Source organism: Rhinoraja longicauda, chromosome 10, assembly GCF_053455715.1.
Source record: "Rhinoraja longicauda isolate Sanriku21f chromosome 10, sRhiLon1.1, whole genome shotgun sequence".
In the NCBI taxonomy this organism is placed as follows: Eukaryota; Metazoa; Chordata; class Chondrichthyes; order Rajiformes; family Arhynchobatidae; genus Rhinoraja; species Rhinoraja longicauda.
The window spans coordinates 61,107,999-61,124,925 of record NC_135962.1 but is presented as its reverse complement, the minus strand read 5'-3'; the positions used below and the strand labels follow the sequence as shown (position 1 = coordinate 61,124,925).

The 16,927-nt window shown below is 51.9% G+C and overlaps 2 protein-coding genes across 2 annotated transcripts in view; both read left to right on the top strand.

Moving 5' to 3' along the window:
* Positions 1–12,344, top strand: part of LOC144597540 (uncharacterized) — a 36,148-nt gene extending 23,804 nt beyond the window's left edge. The window contains exons 10-13 of the mRNA XM_078407020.1: positions 568–687; positions 3,659–3,709; positions 8,028–8,188; positions 12,098–12,344. Coding sequence (XP_078263146.1) covers positions 568–687; positions 3,659–3,709; positions 8,028–8,188; positions 12,098–12,344 — 579 coding nt within the window. The remainder of the gene's footprint in view (positions 1–567; positions 688–3,658; positions 3,710–8,027; positions 8,189–12,097) is intronic.
* LOC144597539 (nesprin-2-like) overlaps positions 3,657–16,927 on the top strand; it is a 76,028-nt gene continuing 62,757 nt past the window's right edge. Inside the window, exons 1-6 of the mRNA XM_078407018.1 lie at positions 3,657–3,759; positions 8,028–8,188; positions 12,702–12,830; positions 13,752–14,089; positions 14,753–14,921; positions 15,122–15,265. Of these exons, the coding sequence (XP_078263144.1) occupies positions 12,723–12,830; positions 13,752–14,089; positions 14,753–14,921; positions 15,122–15,265 (759 nt within the window). The 5' untranslated portion in view covers positions 3,657–3,759; positions 8,028–8,188; positions 12,702–12,722. The remainder of the gene's footprint in view (positions 3,760–8,027; positions 8,189–12,701; positions 12,831–13,751; positions 14,090–14,752; positions 14,922–15,121; positions 15,266–16,927) is intronic.

Sequence of the window (16,927 nt, the reverse complement as noted above, 5' to 3'; positions counted from 1 at the left end):
TGAATTCATGAGTCTGATGGCTCTGGGGAAGAAGCTATTGCAGAACCTGGCTGTTGTGCTCCGTATGCTGCAGTACCTTTGACCAGAGGGCAGCAGGGTGAACAGTCCATGATGGAGATGGGTGGGGTCTTTAATGATGTTGTTGGCCTTGGTCAAGCAGCGTTTGTGTGCAATGTCCTGGATGGAAGACAGTGAAGTCCCGATGATTTTCTCAGCCGTCCTCACCACTCTCTGCACGGACTTCCAGTCTGAGGCTTTGCAGTCCCCAGACCAGACAGAGATGCAGCTGGTCAGTCTGCTCTCTATGGTGCCTCTGTAGAAAGTGGTGAGGATGGGATGGGGGAGGTGTGCTCTTCTCATCCGGCACAGAAAGTGCAAACGCTGCTGGGCTCTCTTGACTAGAGATGCAGTGTTTAGGGACCAGGTCAGGCTGTCTGTGATCTGCACCCCCAGGAACTTAGTGTTACTGACTACCTCCACCGCGGTGTCACTGATGTTGAGTGGTGTGTGCCTGCGCCGGTTTCCCCTGAAGTCATCGATGATCTCCTTTGTTTTGGCGACATTCAGGACCAGATTGCTCGTGTTGACCCAGTCCACCAGTTGTTTCACCTCCTCCCTGTAAGCCAGTTCATGGTCGTCCCGGATAAGGCCCACCACTGTTGTGTCATCCGCGAACTTCATGATGTGGTTTGTACTGAACCTGGCACAACAGTTATGGGTCGGGGGAATCAAGAACCAGAGGACATAGGTTTAAGGCGAGAGAGACAAGATTTAATGGGAACCTGAGGGCAATCTTTTCAAACAGAGGGTGGTGGGTGTATGGAGCGAGTTGCCAGAGGATTTTCTCCGTGGGTTTTCTCCGAGATCTTCGGTTTCCTCCCACACTCCAAAGACGTACAGGTATGTAGGTTAATTGGCTGGGTAAATGTAAAAATTGTCCCTAGTGGGTGTAGGATGGTGTTAATGTACGGGGATCGCTGGGCGGCACGGACTTGGTGGGCCGAAAAAGGCCTGTTTCCGGCTGTATATATATGATATGATATGATAGGAGGTAGTTGAGACAGGCACTATAACAACATTTAAAAGACATTTGGACAGGTACATAGATAGGAAACGTTTAGAGGGATATGGACCAAACGTGGGCAAATGGGACTAGCTTAGATGGGCATTGACTATAAATGGATGACATCACTCACATTGGCCCAGGATAGATTACATACGCCAGCTATTCCCCTCTCTCAGCCCATCCACATCCTCAGGAAACCTGTAGGAAAGAATTGCAGATGCTGGTTTAAATCGAAGATAGACACAAAAATGCTGGAGTAACTCAGCAGGTCAGGTAGCATTTATGGAGAGAAGGAATGGGTGACGATTCAGGTCTGAAGGGTCTTGACCTAAAACATCGCCCATTCCTTCACTCCAGAGATGCTGTCTGTCCCGCTGAGTTACTCCCAACATTTTGTGCCTATCCTCATGAAAGCTCTTTGCATCCTCTTCTGTACACAATACCACACCTCGTTGGTCATGGTCTCTTTGCATCCTCCTCTGTACACAATACCACACCTCGTTGGTCATGGTCTCTTTGCATCCTCCTCTGTACACAATACCACACCTCGTTGGTCATGGTCTCTTTGCATCCTCCTCTGTACACAATACCACACCTCGTTGGTCATGGTCTCTGTCCCCATCCCCACCCATCCACTCTTTCCTCATGACCACAACCTTCCAATCCTTACAACTCCATTGTAAACCCCCTCTTGCACATTCAACCAATATTGGTTTATGATTGTCACATGTACTGAGATACAGTGAAAATCCAGTCAAATTACACCACACATGAGTACATTCAAGCCATATACAAGTACAACAGGTGGTGCAAAGTGAAAAATGCCAGAGTGCAGCATTAGTGTAGTTTTACGTTATAGTGTTAAAGTCACAGAGAAAGTTTAGAGATACAGCGTGGAACAGACCCTTTCAGTCGGACCCTTCCACACCGACCAGCGATCCCTGCACACTAACACTATCCTACACCCACTAGGGACAATCTTTACATATACACCAAGCCAATTAACCTACAAACCTGTACGTCTTTGGAGTGTGGGAGGAAACCGAAGATCTCAGAGAAAACCCACGCAGGTCACAGGGAGAACGTACAAACTCCGTACAGGCAGCACCCGTAGTCAGGATCGAACAAGGGTCTCCGGCGCTGCATTCACTGTAAAGGCAGGAACTCTACTGCTGCTCCACCGTGCCGCCAGCATGCAAAGTGTGGAGGAAAAAGGTGCAAGAGGCACAATGACCGTTTTAGAATTGAAGGTGTGTAGAATTGAGATTTAAAAGAGTAGAACGAGGAAGTAGAGGTGTAATTGGATCCGCTTGGACCAGCACGCAAAGAGTCATCACACTCCTCTGCCACCTTGGACTCAAGTTCAGTGACAGTCTTCCTGCAGGGTGGAGAGAACTGGCACAGTGCTCTAACTGTGGACTGAACAGTGTTGAAACATACGAACGGCACGCTGGCGCGGCAGTAGAGTTGCTACCTTACAGTGAATGCAGCGCCAGAGACCCGGGTTCAATCCCGACTACGGGTGCTGTCTGTACGGAGTTTGTACGTTCTCCCCGTGACCTGCGTGGGTTTTCTCCGAGATCTTCGGTTTCCTCCACACTCCAAAGACGTACAGGTGTGTAGATTAATTGGTTTGGTAAATGTAAATTTGTCCCTAGTGTGTGTAGGATAGTGTTAGTGTGCGGGGATCGCTGGTCGGCGCGGACCCGGTGACCGAAAGGCCGAAAGGCCTGTTTCCGCGCTGTATCTCTAAACTAAACTAAGCACAAGAACAGGCTGTTCAGCCCACAATGTCTGTGCCAAACATGATGCTAAAACTACCTGTTATCTGTCTGCATGTTATACATATCCTCCATTCTCTGCAAATCCAGTATGGGTCTCAGGGGTTATGGGGAGAAAGCATGGGAATGGGGTTGAGCGGGCTTGATCAGCATGATCGAGTGGTGGAGCAGACAGGATGAGCCTAATTCTGCTCCTATGGCTTATGATCTTCTGAATGAAGGAGATTACAGATTGGGTGGACACTGCCCGGTCCATCACAGGTACAGACATCCCCATCATCGAAGGGATCTACAGGAGCCGCTGCCTCAAAAAGGCAGCCAGCTTCATCAGAGACCCACACCACCCTGGCCACGCTCTCATCTCACTGCGACCATCGGGAAGAAGGTACAGGAGTCTGAAAACCATGACCTCCACGTTCAAGAACAGCTTCTCCCATCAACCATCAGGCTCTTGAACATTGCACGACACTAACTTCAGCCACTGTGATCTTCTGTGGACTGTCTTTGGTTGCACCACGGACTTCAGTTTTGGACTATTATGGTCACCTATTATTACGATTATTAATTTATTGCATTATTAATTGTTATATATTTATGTGTGTGATTATGTTTATGGGCTTGTCAAACTGCATCAAGTAAGAATCTCATTGTTCTGTCAGTACCTATGACATTAAATACTTGACCGTTACCTCTTGTCTCCTGACCTTTTTCCCGTTGACCCTTGATTTGTGATTCTCTACTGTTGACAATTAACCCTTTCATCTTGACCGTTGACTGGCCTGCTGACCTGTTGATGTCCCTCTCCCTCCAGGACCAGATCCATGGCCAAGAACAGCAGATCTGGAGCTTCCATGAGAAGGCGGTAGGATTCAGGAGCTGCTGGAGTGGGAGGAGGTGCCGCTGGAGTTGCAGGTAAGGACGGCAGACCACTCACTCCTAGAAAGGAAGGGGACCTTCCTTTGTCCCTCCCCCCTGACATCAGTCTGAAGAAGGGTCTCGACCCGAAACGTCACCCATTCCTTCTCTCCCGAGATGCTGCCTGACCTGCTGAGTTACTCCAGCATTTTGTGAATAAATACCTTCGATTTGTACCAGCATCTGCAGTTATTTTCTTATACTCACTCCTAGAGGGGCAGTGAGAGGGAGAGGCGGGGAGAAGAAAGAGTGGTCTTTGGGGCGGCACTGTCTCTGCCCAGAAGTCCATGTGTCGGAAAGGCTGAGAGGGATATGGGACAAACTAGTGTAGATGGGGCAGCATTGACGAGTTGGCCGAAGGACCTGTTTCCGTGCTGTACGACTCGATGATTTTACAAAATGTAAGAGCAGATGTGGATGTAAGGGAACGTGGAGGGAAATTGAAAAGGAAATGGGAGATGAGTGCACGGAGGAAGAGGAGCAGGGTAACTGGGGGATGTGGGCGACGGTGGGAGAGATGGTGTGGACTTTGCACTTGTTTTCTAATGAGTTGGAGGTGGTGAGGGTCAGTCTGTGGTTTGGCCACATGCTGGGGTGGCGGGTAAGACGAAAGCATTGGGATTGGTTTATTATTGTCGCGTGTACTGAGCTACCGTGAAAAAGGTTGATTGTGTGCTATCCAGTCAAATCACACCTGGCAATTTATCCAGGCAAAGTTTAAAGGAGATGTGCAGAGCGACTCATGTACACAGTGGGTGCCAGGACCGTACAGCCAGGGGAGGCCAATACAATAGTGGTGTTTCAGAGGATTGTGAATAGGGCCCTCGCACGGCAGGCGAGGTCACGGCCGCTGACCCGTAATGCTGCCACGCAACGCCTTCTGGAGGACAAGCGGTGTACTAGAGGCAAGCACTTACTATGGCTGCCAGTACAGTGGCACCGTCTTCGGTCCCTGCAGCGGTTGAATTGTCGCAGGTTTTTACCAGATTTCTGCCAGAGACTCTGAAGCCAAAATCGCCACTAAACCTGCAACACCTCAGTCCCAACCCAAAATCTTTATGAATGGCACCACATAATTACGTTATACGTTATCGAAACGTATAAGATTATTAAGGGGTTGGACACGTTAGAGGCAGGAAACATGTTCCCAATGTTGGGGGAGTCCAGAACCAGGGGCCACAGTTTAAGAATAAGGGGTAGGCCATTAGAACGGAGATGAGGAAAAACGTTTTCAGTCAGAGAGTTGTGAATCTGTGGAATTCTATGCCTCAGAAGGCAGTGGAGGCCAATTCTCTGAATGCATTCAAGAGAGAGCTAGATAGAGCTCTTAAGGATAGCGGAGTCAGGGGGTATGGGGAGAAGGCAGGAACGGGGTACTGATTGAGAATGATCAGCCATGATCACATTGAATGGCGGTGCTGGCTCGAAGGGCTGAATGGCCTACTCCTGCACCTATTGTCTATTACATTGCTTAATCACATTAGGCTGCTTAATTTCATCACCTTAAACTTAGTACAGATGCAAACCTCACGCTACATACCACAACATGCATACACTGCCTGTTTAACCATGTCAATCTCACCACCCCAGTATAATTCCACAACACTTCCTCATTCTTGCAGAAGACAAGTTTCTGCAATTACTAGCAAGAACTAATGAAAATGGGAGAGACTTTCCTGCAGGGCCTGACTCCCATGGAGGATACAATGTTGGTCATTGTCAGAGAGACAGACATTAGACAGGGCTGGATCAACATTTGAATTGCCAAGGCATAAAAGACTATAAATGAAGTAGTGTAGATGAGATTAACATAGCTAGGTTGTTGATGATCGGCAGGACATGATGGGCCAAAGGGCCTGTTTGGTGCTATATTCCTCTATGATTCTATGAAATGCTACTTGACTGCTGAGTGTTCTCACTATTCTTTATTTTTTGTTTCAAATTCTGTTTTTGTTCTTTTGCCTTTTGGAAATAAAGGCCAAAACCCCGTTTGACATACAGCATTTTAATTTTCTATGATTTATGCGTCAGCACTCTTGTAACTCTTTACAGTGATATTTAGCAGAATGTTAACATTTTTCTAAATAAATCTTTGTTTGTTTTAATTCTTCGTATCAAAGTAAATAATTAATCTCATAGCTGAAAATAGACAGGATATATTCCTCAATATTTCTCTCCTTGTGAAGCAGACCTATTTTTATTCATTTTTTCTATTTTGTTTCCACCTTTCTGGAAATGACTTATGGAATATGGTTCTCTCTGCTCTGGTTCTAAGCTCTGGTATTTTCTCCATAACCCCCAGCAACGTCTTTCCTACATTCTCCCTACCCTTACTCATTGATTGGATGGACTAATTTGTCCTTGTGTTCCTTTGTGCCATTTGCCGTAGCGTTCTTTGGGACCTCTTTGTATGGTGAAGAAGATATTTAAGTTTAAGAAGCTCTTTTGATGACAGATGATGTCAGATACTGCAGAACTCACAAATCACTGTTCCTTGCGGCTTGTAATAACAAGGAACTGCAGATGCTGGTTTATACCAGGGAAAGACACGTATGCCAGAATAATTTAGCAGATCAGGTAGCATCGTGGATAGGCGACATTTCGGGTTGGAACCCTTCTTCAGACTGATCTGAAGGTAACGGTTCAAAACATCACCAGTCCATGTTCTCCCGGTTTGCTGCCTGACCTGCTGAGTTACTCCAGCACTTTGTGTCAATAGACAATAGACAATAGACAATAGGTGCAGGAGTAGGCCATTCAGCCCTTCGAGCCAGCACCGCCATTCAATGCGATCATGGCTGATCACTATCAATCAGTACCCCGTTCCTGCCTTCTCCCCATACCCCCTCACTCCGCTATCCTTAAGAGCTCTATCCAGCTCTCTCTTGAAAGCATCCAACGAACTGGCCTCCACTGCCTTCTGAGGCAGATAATTCCACACCTTCACCACCCTCTGACTGAAAAAGTTCTTCCTCATCTCCGTTCTAAATGGCCTACCCCTTATTCTCAAACTGTGGCCCCTTGTTCTGGACTCCCCCAACATTGGGAACATGTTATCTGCCTCTAATGTGTCCAATCCCCTAATTATCTTATATGTTTCAATAAGATCCCCCCTCATCCTTCTAAATTCCAGTGTATACAAGCCCTTGTCTTTCCTTAGGGTTTAATGAAAAAGAGCTTACATATTTTACAATTCTTTTTCTTGCTTTGGCACACAGGAGACCAATTGCAGTGGCTCTGGTTAGATTTCAAAAGATATTCCTGCAAAGCCTTTAAGGTTATGGATACCAGTAGTGGAGGATTTAGATCAGCTCACTTAAATGCTGGAATTGGAAGATAATGGAGACAGGGAGTGTGGCCAGGCTAGAAGAAGTTAAGGAGAAAAGGATGGCCCAAGTTTTGGCCTGACAAAATAATACATCGGAATCACAGGGTGGGAGCAGTGAGAGAGGATGTTGCTGAACTCTTGTCAGAGAGAGGTGGAGAACTTCTTCAAAGTAGACATACCTGAGGAGATTTTGCAGTGGAACAGCCAAAATGTGTAGGAAAGAAGTGCAGATGCTGGTTTAAATTGAAGGTGGACAAAATGCTGGATTAATTCAGCAGAACAGGCAGCACAAAAACATACCATTTTGACGGTATTTCCAGGTAAGAACGTACGTGTTGCGTGTATGACGAGTGTATACCGGAGGCTTGCTTGTCCTCCAGAATGCTTGAGCGACTCCGTGCCTTTGACCTTATGACCTACGTGCAAGGGCCCTAATGGCACAGATGCTGTGAGCTGAAGGGCCTGATCTTGTGCTGTACTGTTGCATGTTCTACGCCATACATGAGCACAATCAAGCCGTACACAATTACAACAGGTAGTGCAAGGAGAAAAATACCAGAGTGTAGACTATACAGTTACAGAGAAAGTGCCGAGAAAGAAAGTGCAACAGCCACAGTGAGGTAAGCTGGAAGATTTTGTTGAAAACCTGCACCTTAACTTGTAGAAGAACCATTCAGAAGCCAGATAACAGCGGGGAAGAACCTGTTCCTGAGTCTGGTGGTGCGCGCTTTTAAGCTTCTGCCCAACGGGAGCGGGGAATAGAAGGAATGACTGGGGTGGGACAAGTCTTTGATTATGTCAGCTGGTTTCCGAGGCAGCCAGAAGTGTAGATGGGGACGATGGTGGGGAGTCTGGGTCTGTGTAACGGACAGGGCTACATCTATACAAGACAGGGCGGGGGAAGCCCTGATATTTGACCTATCCTCTCCTGTATTAGGTGATGGAGTCGGCCGCCAGGGGGGATCTGGAGCAGATGAAACACCACTGGAGACAACTGGTGAGCGACCAGCTGGACCAGGGTGGAGACATGGCACAGGGTCCCGAGACCACCCTGGGGAGTCAGGGTGGGCAGACCACCCTCGGGGTGAGGGGCAGCAGGTAAGGTCCATCAGTCACAGACACTGGATAGCGGTAGTATAAAAAACATAAAAAATAGGTGCAGGAGGAGGCCATTTGGCTCTTCAAACCAGCACCGCCATTCATTGTGATCATGGCTGATCATCCACAATCAGTAACCCGCCTGTCTATAATCAGAAGCCTGCCTTCTCCCCATATCCCTTGATTCCACTAGTTCCTAGAGCTCTATCTAACTCTCTTTTAAATTAATCCAGTGATTTGGCCTCCACTGCCCTCCGTGGCAGAGAATTCCACAAATTCACAACTCTCTGGGTGAAAAAGTTTCTTCTCACCTCAGTTTTAAATGCCCCCCCCTTTATTCTGTGGCCCCTGGTTCTGGGTTCCCCCAATATTGGGAAACATTTTCCTGCATCTAGCTTGTCTAGTCCTTTTATAATTTTATACGTCTCTATACGATCCCCTCTCATCCTTCTAAACTCCAGTGAATGCAAGCCTCGTCTTTTCAATCTTTCCTCATATGACAGTCCTCCATCCAGGGATTAACCTCATGAACCTACGCTGCACTGCCTCAATAGCAAGGACGTCCTTCCTCAAATTAGGAGACCAAAACTGCACACAATACTCCAGATGTGGTCTCACCAGGGCCCTACACAACTGCAGGACTTCTTTGCTCCTGTACTCAAATCCTCTCGTTATGAAGGTCAACATGCCTTTAGCTTTATTAACAAAATGCTGGAGTAACTCAGCAGGTCAGGCAGCATCTCGGGAGAGAAGGAAGCTTTCTTCACTGCCTGCTGTACCTGCACATTTACTTTCAGTGACTGGTGTACAAGGACACCAAGGTCTCGTTGCACTTCCCCTTTACCTAATCTGACACCATTGAGATAATAATCTGCCTCCTTATTTTTGCTGCCAAAGTGGATAACCTCACATTTATCTACATTATACTGCATCTGCCCACTCACTCAACCTGTCCAAGTCGCCCTGCAACCTCCTCACATAGATGGGGGACGGTGGTCAGCATGGGCCACTTGAGCTGAAGGTCCTGTTTCCCAACTCTATGACTCGTAAGTCAGGTGCACTGGGTGGTTAAATAAGGCATTTGGCATGCCTACTTTCATCAGGAAGGTTATTGAGTACAAACGTGGGGCCATCATGAATAGTTGTACAAACTGTTAGTGAGACCACACTTGGAGCACTGAGTGCAGTTCTGGTCGCCAATGACAGGAAGGATGTCATTAATTTGGAAAAGGTGCAGAAGAGATTCACCAGGATGTTATCTGGGCTTGCAGGCGTGAGTTATATATAGCCAGAGTTTGAACAGGCTGGGACTCCTGCTCATATCCCCTCCCTCCTCCTCACTCTTTCTTTCCCATCTGGTTTCACTCACCACCACCCTTCACTCCCCCCCCCCCCCCTCACTTACCCCCTCTCCTTCACTCCTCCCCCCCCTTTCCCTCTCCCCCTCCCCCCTCCCCTCTTCCCCTCCCCCTCTCTCCCCCTCCCCCTCTCTCCCCTCCCCCTCTCTCCCCCTCCCTCTCCCCTCCCCTCTCCCCTCCCTCTCCCCCTCCCCCTCCCCTCCCCCTCCCTCTCCCCCTCCCTCTCTCTCTCTCCCTCTCTCCCCTCCCCCTCCCCCTCTCTCCCCCTCCCTCTCCCCGTCCCCCTCTCTCCCCCTCCCCCTCCCCTCTCTCCCCCTCCCCCTCTCTCCCCCTCTCTCCCCGTCCCCCTCTCTCCCCCTCCCCCTCTCTCCCCCTCCCCCTCCCTCTCCCCGTCCCCCTCTCTCCCCTCCCCCTCCCTCTCCCCGTCCCCCTCTCTCCCCTCCCCTCCCCCTCCTCTCCCCGTCCCCCTCCCTCTCTCTCTCTCCTCTCTCTCCCGCGGGCGGGTGTGCTGGGCGGAGGGGGGGGGGCGGGGCGCGGGGGCAACAGCTCGACGCCCATTGGCGGGGGAACGGACAGCCCGGGCCCGCGCTGCCACAGGCCGCGTCTGATTGGCCGTCTCCGCGCAGCCGCACCGCCGCCCAATGGGGGACCGCCGCCGCCCGACGTTGAGATAGGGGGAGAGTGAGGGGGAGAGTGAGGGGGAGAGTGAGGGGGAGAGTGAGGGGGAGAGTGAGGGGGAGAGTGAGGGGAGAGTGAGGGGAGAGTGAGGGGGAGAGTGAGGGGGGAGAGTGAGGGGGAGGGTGAGGGGGAGGGTGAGGGGGAGGGTGAGGGGGAGAGTGAGGGGGAGAGTGAGAGGGGGAGAGTGAGGGGGAGGGTGAGGGGGAGGGTGAGGGGGAGAGTGAGGGGGAGAGTGAGGGGGAGAGTGAGGGGGAGAGTGAGGGGGGGGGGTAAGGGGAGGGGGGAGTGAGGAGGGGAGAGTGAGGGGGAGGGTGAGGGGGAGAGTGAGGGGGAGGGTGAGGGGGAGAGTGAGGGGGAGAGTGAGGGGAGAGTGAGGGGAGAGTGAGGGGGAGGGTGAGGGGGAGAGAAGGGTGGGTGAGGAAAGTGGGGGGGGGGGGGGTGGGGAGGGTGAAGGGGAGAGAGTGCGAGGTGGAGGTGTGAGTGAGGGGGAGAGTGGGGGGAGTGAGAAGCTAAAGTGAAATACTGAGCTGTGAGTGCGAGTAGAGATGAGCGGAGAGGGAGGGGGGAATGGGGGCAGTGCGTGAGAAGTGTGGGGAAAAGAGGGATAGTGCGAGGGAGAGGGAAAGGGTCAGTGAGAGGAAAGGAGAAGGGAGAGGGGGGACTGACACTAAGTGGAGCATCTGTTGGCCATACAGGGGGCAGAGAGTGGAGGGAGAGAGTGAGAGGGGAGAGCGTGAGAGGGAGAGAGTGAGAGGGCGGAGAGTAAGGGGGCGGAGGGTCAGAGGGAGAGAGTGAGGGGCGGAAAGTGAGAGAGAGTGAGAGGGGTGTAGAGAGTGAGGGGTAGAGTGAGGGGGGGAGGTGGGGGGTAGAGTGTGAGGTGGGAAGAAAATGTGGGGGTAGAGAGTGAGGGGGTAGAGAGTGAAGGGGTGTAGAGAGTGAGGGGTGTACAGAGTGAGGGGGCGGAGAGGGAGGAGGGTGGGGCAGAGAGTGAGGGAGAATGAGGGGCAGAGAGTGAGGGGGGAGAGCGTGAGAGGGGAGAGAGTGAGAGGGCGGAGAGAGAGGGCGGAGGGTCAGAGGAGAGAGTGAGGGGGCGGAAGTGAGAGGAGGAGAGAGTGAGAGGGTGTAGAGAGTGAGGGGGCAGAGAGTGAGGGGGTAGAGAGTGAAAGGGTGTACAGAGTGAGGGGGCGGAGAGTGAGGGGGCGGAGAGTGAGAGGAGAGAGTGAGAGGGGTGTAGAGAGTGAGGGGGCAGAGAGTGAGGGGGGTAGAGAGTGAAAGGGTACAGAGTGAGGGGGCGGAGAGTGAGGGGGCGGAGAGTGAGGGGGCGGAGAGTGAGGGGGCGGAGAGTGAGGGGGCGGAGAGAGGGGGCGGAGGGTCAGAGGAGAGAGTGAGGGGGCAGAAGTGAGAGTGAGAGGGGTGTAGAGAATGAGGGGGGGGTAGAGTGAGGGGGGTAGGGTGTGAGTGTGGGTAGAAAATGTGGGGGTAGAGAGTGAGGGGGTAGAGAGTGAAGGGGTGTAGAGAGTGAGGGGGTGTAGAGAGGGGGAGTAGAGAGTGAGGAGGTGGAAAGTGTGGGGGTAGAGAGTGAGGGTGTAGAGAGTGAGGGGGTGTAGAGAGTGAGGGGGGGGTAGACATTGAGGGGGTAGAGATTGAGGGGGATAGAGAGTGAGGAGGTATTGAGAGTGAGGGGGTAGGGTGTGAGGGGGTGTAGAGAGTGAGGGGTAGAGAGGGAGGAGGGGGTAGGGAGTGAGGGTGTAGAGAGTGAGGGGGACAGTGAGATGTGGGCTGACTCTGACACTAACCCTGACACTGAGGGTGTAGCGGCTGTAGACCATGCAGGGGAGGACAGACCTTACTCTGGGGCCATGTTCTACTGCAGCACCTGCAGCTTCCTGTGGTCAGGATTCCCGCTTCGCCCTCTTGCCTCTGACTCTGGCTTTGAGCTGCTGCTGTGTTTCCATCCTGACTCCTGGATCGGGATCCCGGCTCCTGGGACTGGATCCCTCCCATTGGGACTCGATCACTGGAAACAGAACTTATTTGATATAAAAGAAATGTGTGGCACGCACAGAATGGCTTCACGGCACGCCACTGCCGAGGCTCACCGTTTGGAAACTACTGCCTAGCTTATGAAAGCACCGTTCAGAAATCTGATAACAGAGGGGAAGATGCTGATCCTGAGTCTGGTGGTGCGGGTTTTCAGGCTTCTGTACCTTCTGTCGGCGGGAACAGGGAGAAAGAATGACCGGGGTGGGACAAGTCTTTGATTATGTTGGTTGCTTTCCTGAGACAGTGTGAAGTGTAGACGGAGTTGATGGTTGGGCGTGTGGTGTGTAAGATGGACTGGGCTACTGTAATCAGATGCTTCCTGTGTGGACGGTGAGTCCAGGGTGGGTGTGAGGGTGATGGTCGGGGATTGTGCAGACCTCTGCTGATCTACTGGGCTTGTCGGTCAGATACTTACACCTCCTCTGCGTTCACAGGACGGGCATGTTGGCGTGGACATGGGGGTCAGAGGTGAGCAGCTTCCCATGGCCAGCGAGGATGAGCAGGAGGAGCTGTGGGACAGTGACGACGAGGAGGTGACTCCCACAGCAGAGGAATTTCCGCAGGTAACGGCTGCCTCACAGCGCTAGAGACACAGGTTCAATTCTAACATTGGGTACTGCCTGTGTGGAGTTTGCACGTTCTTGTGACCGTGTGAGTTTCTTTTGGTTTCCCCTCACATCCCCAAGATGTTAATTGGCCTCTGTAAATTGCCCATTATATGTTAGAGGTGGATATAAAAGTGCGATAATAGAATTAGTGTGAACGGGCGATTGATGGTCGGCGTGGACGCGGTAGTGTCGAGTTCGACTTCGCATTCGCAGTCAGTTGGATGACAATAATCAGAAACGGCACAGTCTTTACCTATTACTTTATTAGAGATACCTCGGACAAGTTTCTAAAAGCACACACAGAGTTGCGGACTCCGGGGTGGTTCTCCGTCGGGGAATTGAACCCCGGTCTCCCGAAGGGTCTGCTTATACACTGTGTTTTCCAAACAATCGAAAAAAAAGACATTTCTGTTGCACCTTTCCCATCAGGGCATCCCAGGGGGTGACCCAGAGACTGCAAGGTGGTGAGGGTGGGGGTCAAACTGCCTTTGAAACAGAAGCAGGAATCGGTCACAGTCCCCCTGAGGTTGCATCGCCTGCCTTTGGAAGAAGAATATTATCAGACAGGCAAAGGCAACAGTGACTTGTGATGCTTATTGTTGTCAAGTGTACTGAGATGCAGTGAAAAGCTTTGTTTGTGAGCCATCCAGTTCAAGATCCAGACTGGGCTACATACACAACTACAATTTCCTGCGGTCTTGGGCAGAGCTGTTCCCAAAGCAAATTGATGCAACCTGACAGTGTGCTTTCTAGGGTCCCTAGTCCACTGAGGAAGTGGAGGGGTTGTTGTGCTTTCTTGGCTGTTGCATCACTGTGGTGGGGCGGGGAAGCTGCCTGTGTTCACGGCCTGGTGTCTCTCTCCCTGCCTGTACCCAGATCCACTCAGTGGAGAGGAGCGAGGAGCACGAGCCGAGGGAGTGGCAGCAACGCTGTACGCTGGTGGGAACAGAGGAGACGCCACCACTCCCGATGGATGCGGAGTGGAGCAGAGAGCGGGTGGACATCACAGGGCAAGTCTCTGGCCCTTGGTCAGAGGTTCAGGCTCCAGAAGTGTGGAGGGATCTGGTGCCTCGAGAGCGCTGGGGTCAGGAGCTGCCTGGGCCCCTGGAGGTGGAAGTGTTGGCGCCAGTGGGACAGGGCCCGTCCCTGGGGCCCGAGACCGGCAGGGAGGTTGTGCCGCATGCGGGTGACGAAGCTTTGCAACATCAACGGAGGTACGTGGGTCCGACATCAGGCGCTGGGGTCACTGACGATACACTGAGAATGTAACACAGCACAGCAACAGGCCCATCAGCCCACAGTGTCCATGCTGAACATGATGCCAAGTTAAACTAACCTCAACTGCCTGCACGTGATTCTTATCTCTCCATTTCTGCATATCCATTTATCTATCCATCCAAATGGGCAGCTCAGTGGGGCAGCAGGTAGAGATCATAAGATCATAAGATGATAGGAGTAGAATTCGGCCATTCGGCCCATCAAGTCTAATCCGCCATTCAATCATGGCTGATTTATCTCACCCTCCTAACTCTATTCTCCTGCCTTCACCTCGTAAACCTTTGACATCCATACTAATCAAGAATTTATCTATCTCTGCCTTAAATATATCCACTGACTTTGTCTCCACAGCCTTCTGTGGCAAAGAATTCTACAGATTCATCACTGTCTGAATAAAGAAATTCCTCCTCAACTTCTTCCTAAAAGAACGTCCTTTAATTCTGAGTCCTAGACTTTCCCACTAGTGGAAACATTGCAAGGTCGTGTCAGTTTGCAGGGTAATTGCCTCTCTGTAAATTGGCCTGTTTCCGTGCTGTATCTCTAAACTTACTCCCCACCCCACGGTCCTGCCATCTCACCCCTCTGCCTTCTCTCCACAGCTGGGTACCGGAGATGAAGCAGAGACACAGAGGCTTGGACCAGCTGCCGGGGGAGAGGGAGGAGGTGCCAGGGGAGAGCGGTGGGATTGAGGACTGGCTGCGGCACGTCACGGCACAGCGGGGAGCCGGGGGCTCCGAGAGCGATGGGGCGTCGGAGACTGAGCCTGAGGTAGGAAGGGGCACGATGTGGGGGAGAGGTTGAATGGGGGGCATCTGTATGGAATGGGCATTAGGGGTGGGCACCAGTAAATGTGCTCATATCCCTCTATACTATCCCTCTAAAGTCCCAATGAAGTACGTGATGTGACCCAGTGGCACAGCAGGCGTGTAGGGCTGAATGGCCTGTTTCTAATGCTCTGTTGCTGGCAGGGAGACGGGGAGGCTCCATCTGCCCAGCGAGAGGCAGCGGTGGAATCCAGCGGCTCCAGTGCAGAACGACGCAGCGAGCCCATGGCAGAGGTCGACCCCCGGGTACTACAGACTCCCGGAACCGTGGAACACACGGAGGAGCAGGTGAGGCTCGGAGATCTGTCACTTGACCAGTGTCCCGGCCCATTCACCCTGACCACAAGACATTGCAAAGAGTTGTGGATGTAGCCCAGTCAATCACACAGACCATTGACTCCATCTACACTTCACACTGCCTCGGAAAAGCAGCCAACATATTCAAAGACTGATCCCACCCCCGTCATCTCTTCTCTCCGCTCCCGTCCGGCAGAAGGTGCAGAAACTTGAAAGCGCGCACCAACAGACTCAGAAACAGCTTCTTCCCCTCTGTTATGCCAAATTAAACTAATCCATATCCCTCCATTCCTTGCATATCCACTGGACTATCTAAAAACCTCTTAAACACCACTATTGTATCTGAGAGTGAGAGAGCAGAGAGTGAGAGGGCATAGAGTGAGGGGGCGGAGAGTTTGAGGGGAGAGACTGAGAGGACGGACAATGAGGGGGCAGAGAGTGAGGGGGTAGATGGTGAAGTGGGAGAGAGTGAGGGGTGAGAGGGGAGAGATAGAGAGGGGAGAGAGTGAGGGACAAGAGAGTGAGGGGGCAGAGAATGAGAGGGGGGAGAATATGGGGGGAGAGAGTGAGAGGGGAGAATGAGGGGGTAGAGCTGAGGGGTTGAGAGTGAGGGGGCGGAGAGTGAGATGGCAGTGAGTTAGGGGAGAGAGTGAGGGCAGAGAGTAAGGGGGTAGAGAGTGAGAAGTGAGAGACAGGGTAGAGAGAGGGGGTAGAGAGTAAGAGGGGAGAGAGTGAAGGGGTGGAGAGTGAGGGGGTGGAGAGTGAGGGGGTGGAGAGAATGAGGGGGAGAGAGTGATGGGGGGTAGAGAGTGAGGGGGTAGAGAATGAGGGGGACAGTGAGATGTGGGCTGACTCTGACACTAACCCTGACACTGAGGGTGTAGCGGCTGTAGACCATGCAGGGGAGGACAGACGTTACTCTGGGGCCATGTTCTACTGCAGCACCTGCAGCTTCCTGTGGTCAGGATTCCCGCTTCGCCCTCTTGCCTCTGACTCTGGCTTTGAGCTGCTGCTGTGCCTCCATCCCGGCTCCTAGATCTGGATCCCGTCTCCTGGGACTGGATCCCTCCCATTGGGACTCGATCACTGGAAACAGACCTGATGTGATATAAAAGAAATGTGTGGCACGCACAGAATGGCTTCACGGCACGCCACTGCCGAGGCTCACCGTTTGGAAACTACTGCCCTAGCTTATGAAAGCACCGTTCAGAAATCTGATAACAGAGTGGAAGATGCTGATCCTGAGTCTGGTGGTGCGCGTTTTCAGGCTTCTGTACCTTCTGCCAGACGGGAACAGGGTGCAGAAATGATCGGGGCAGGACAAATTTAGTTTTAGTTTAGAGATACAGCAGGGAAACAGGCCTTTTCGGCCCACCGGGTCTGCGCTGACCAGCGATCCTCGCACACTAACACTATCCTACACCCAATAGGGACAACCTTTTAAAAATATTTATCAAGCCAATTAACCTACACAGCTGTATGTCTTTGGAGTGTGGGAGGAAACCGAAGATCTCGGAGAAAACCCACGCAGGTCACGGGGAGAACGTACAAACTCCGTACAGACAGCACCCGTAGTCAGGATCGAACCCAGGTCTCCGGCACTGCCTTCACTGCAAGGCAGTAGCTCTACCACTGCGCCACCATGCCGTCATA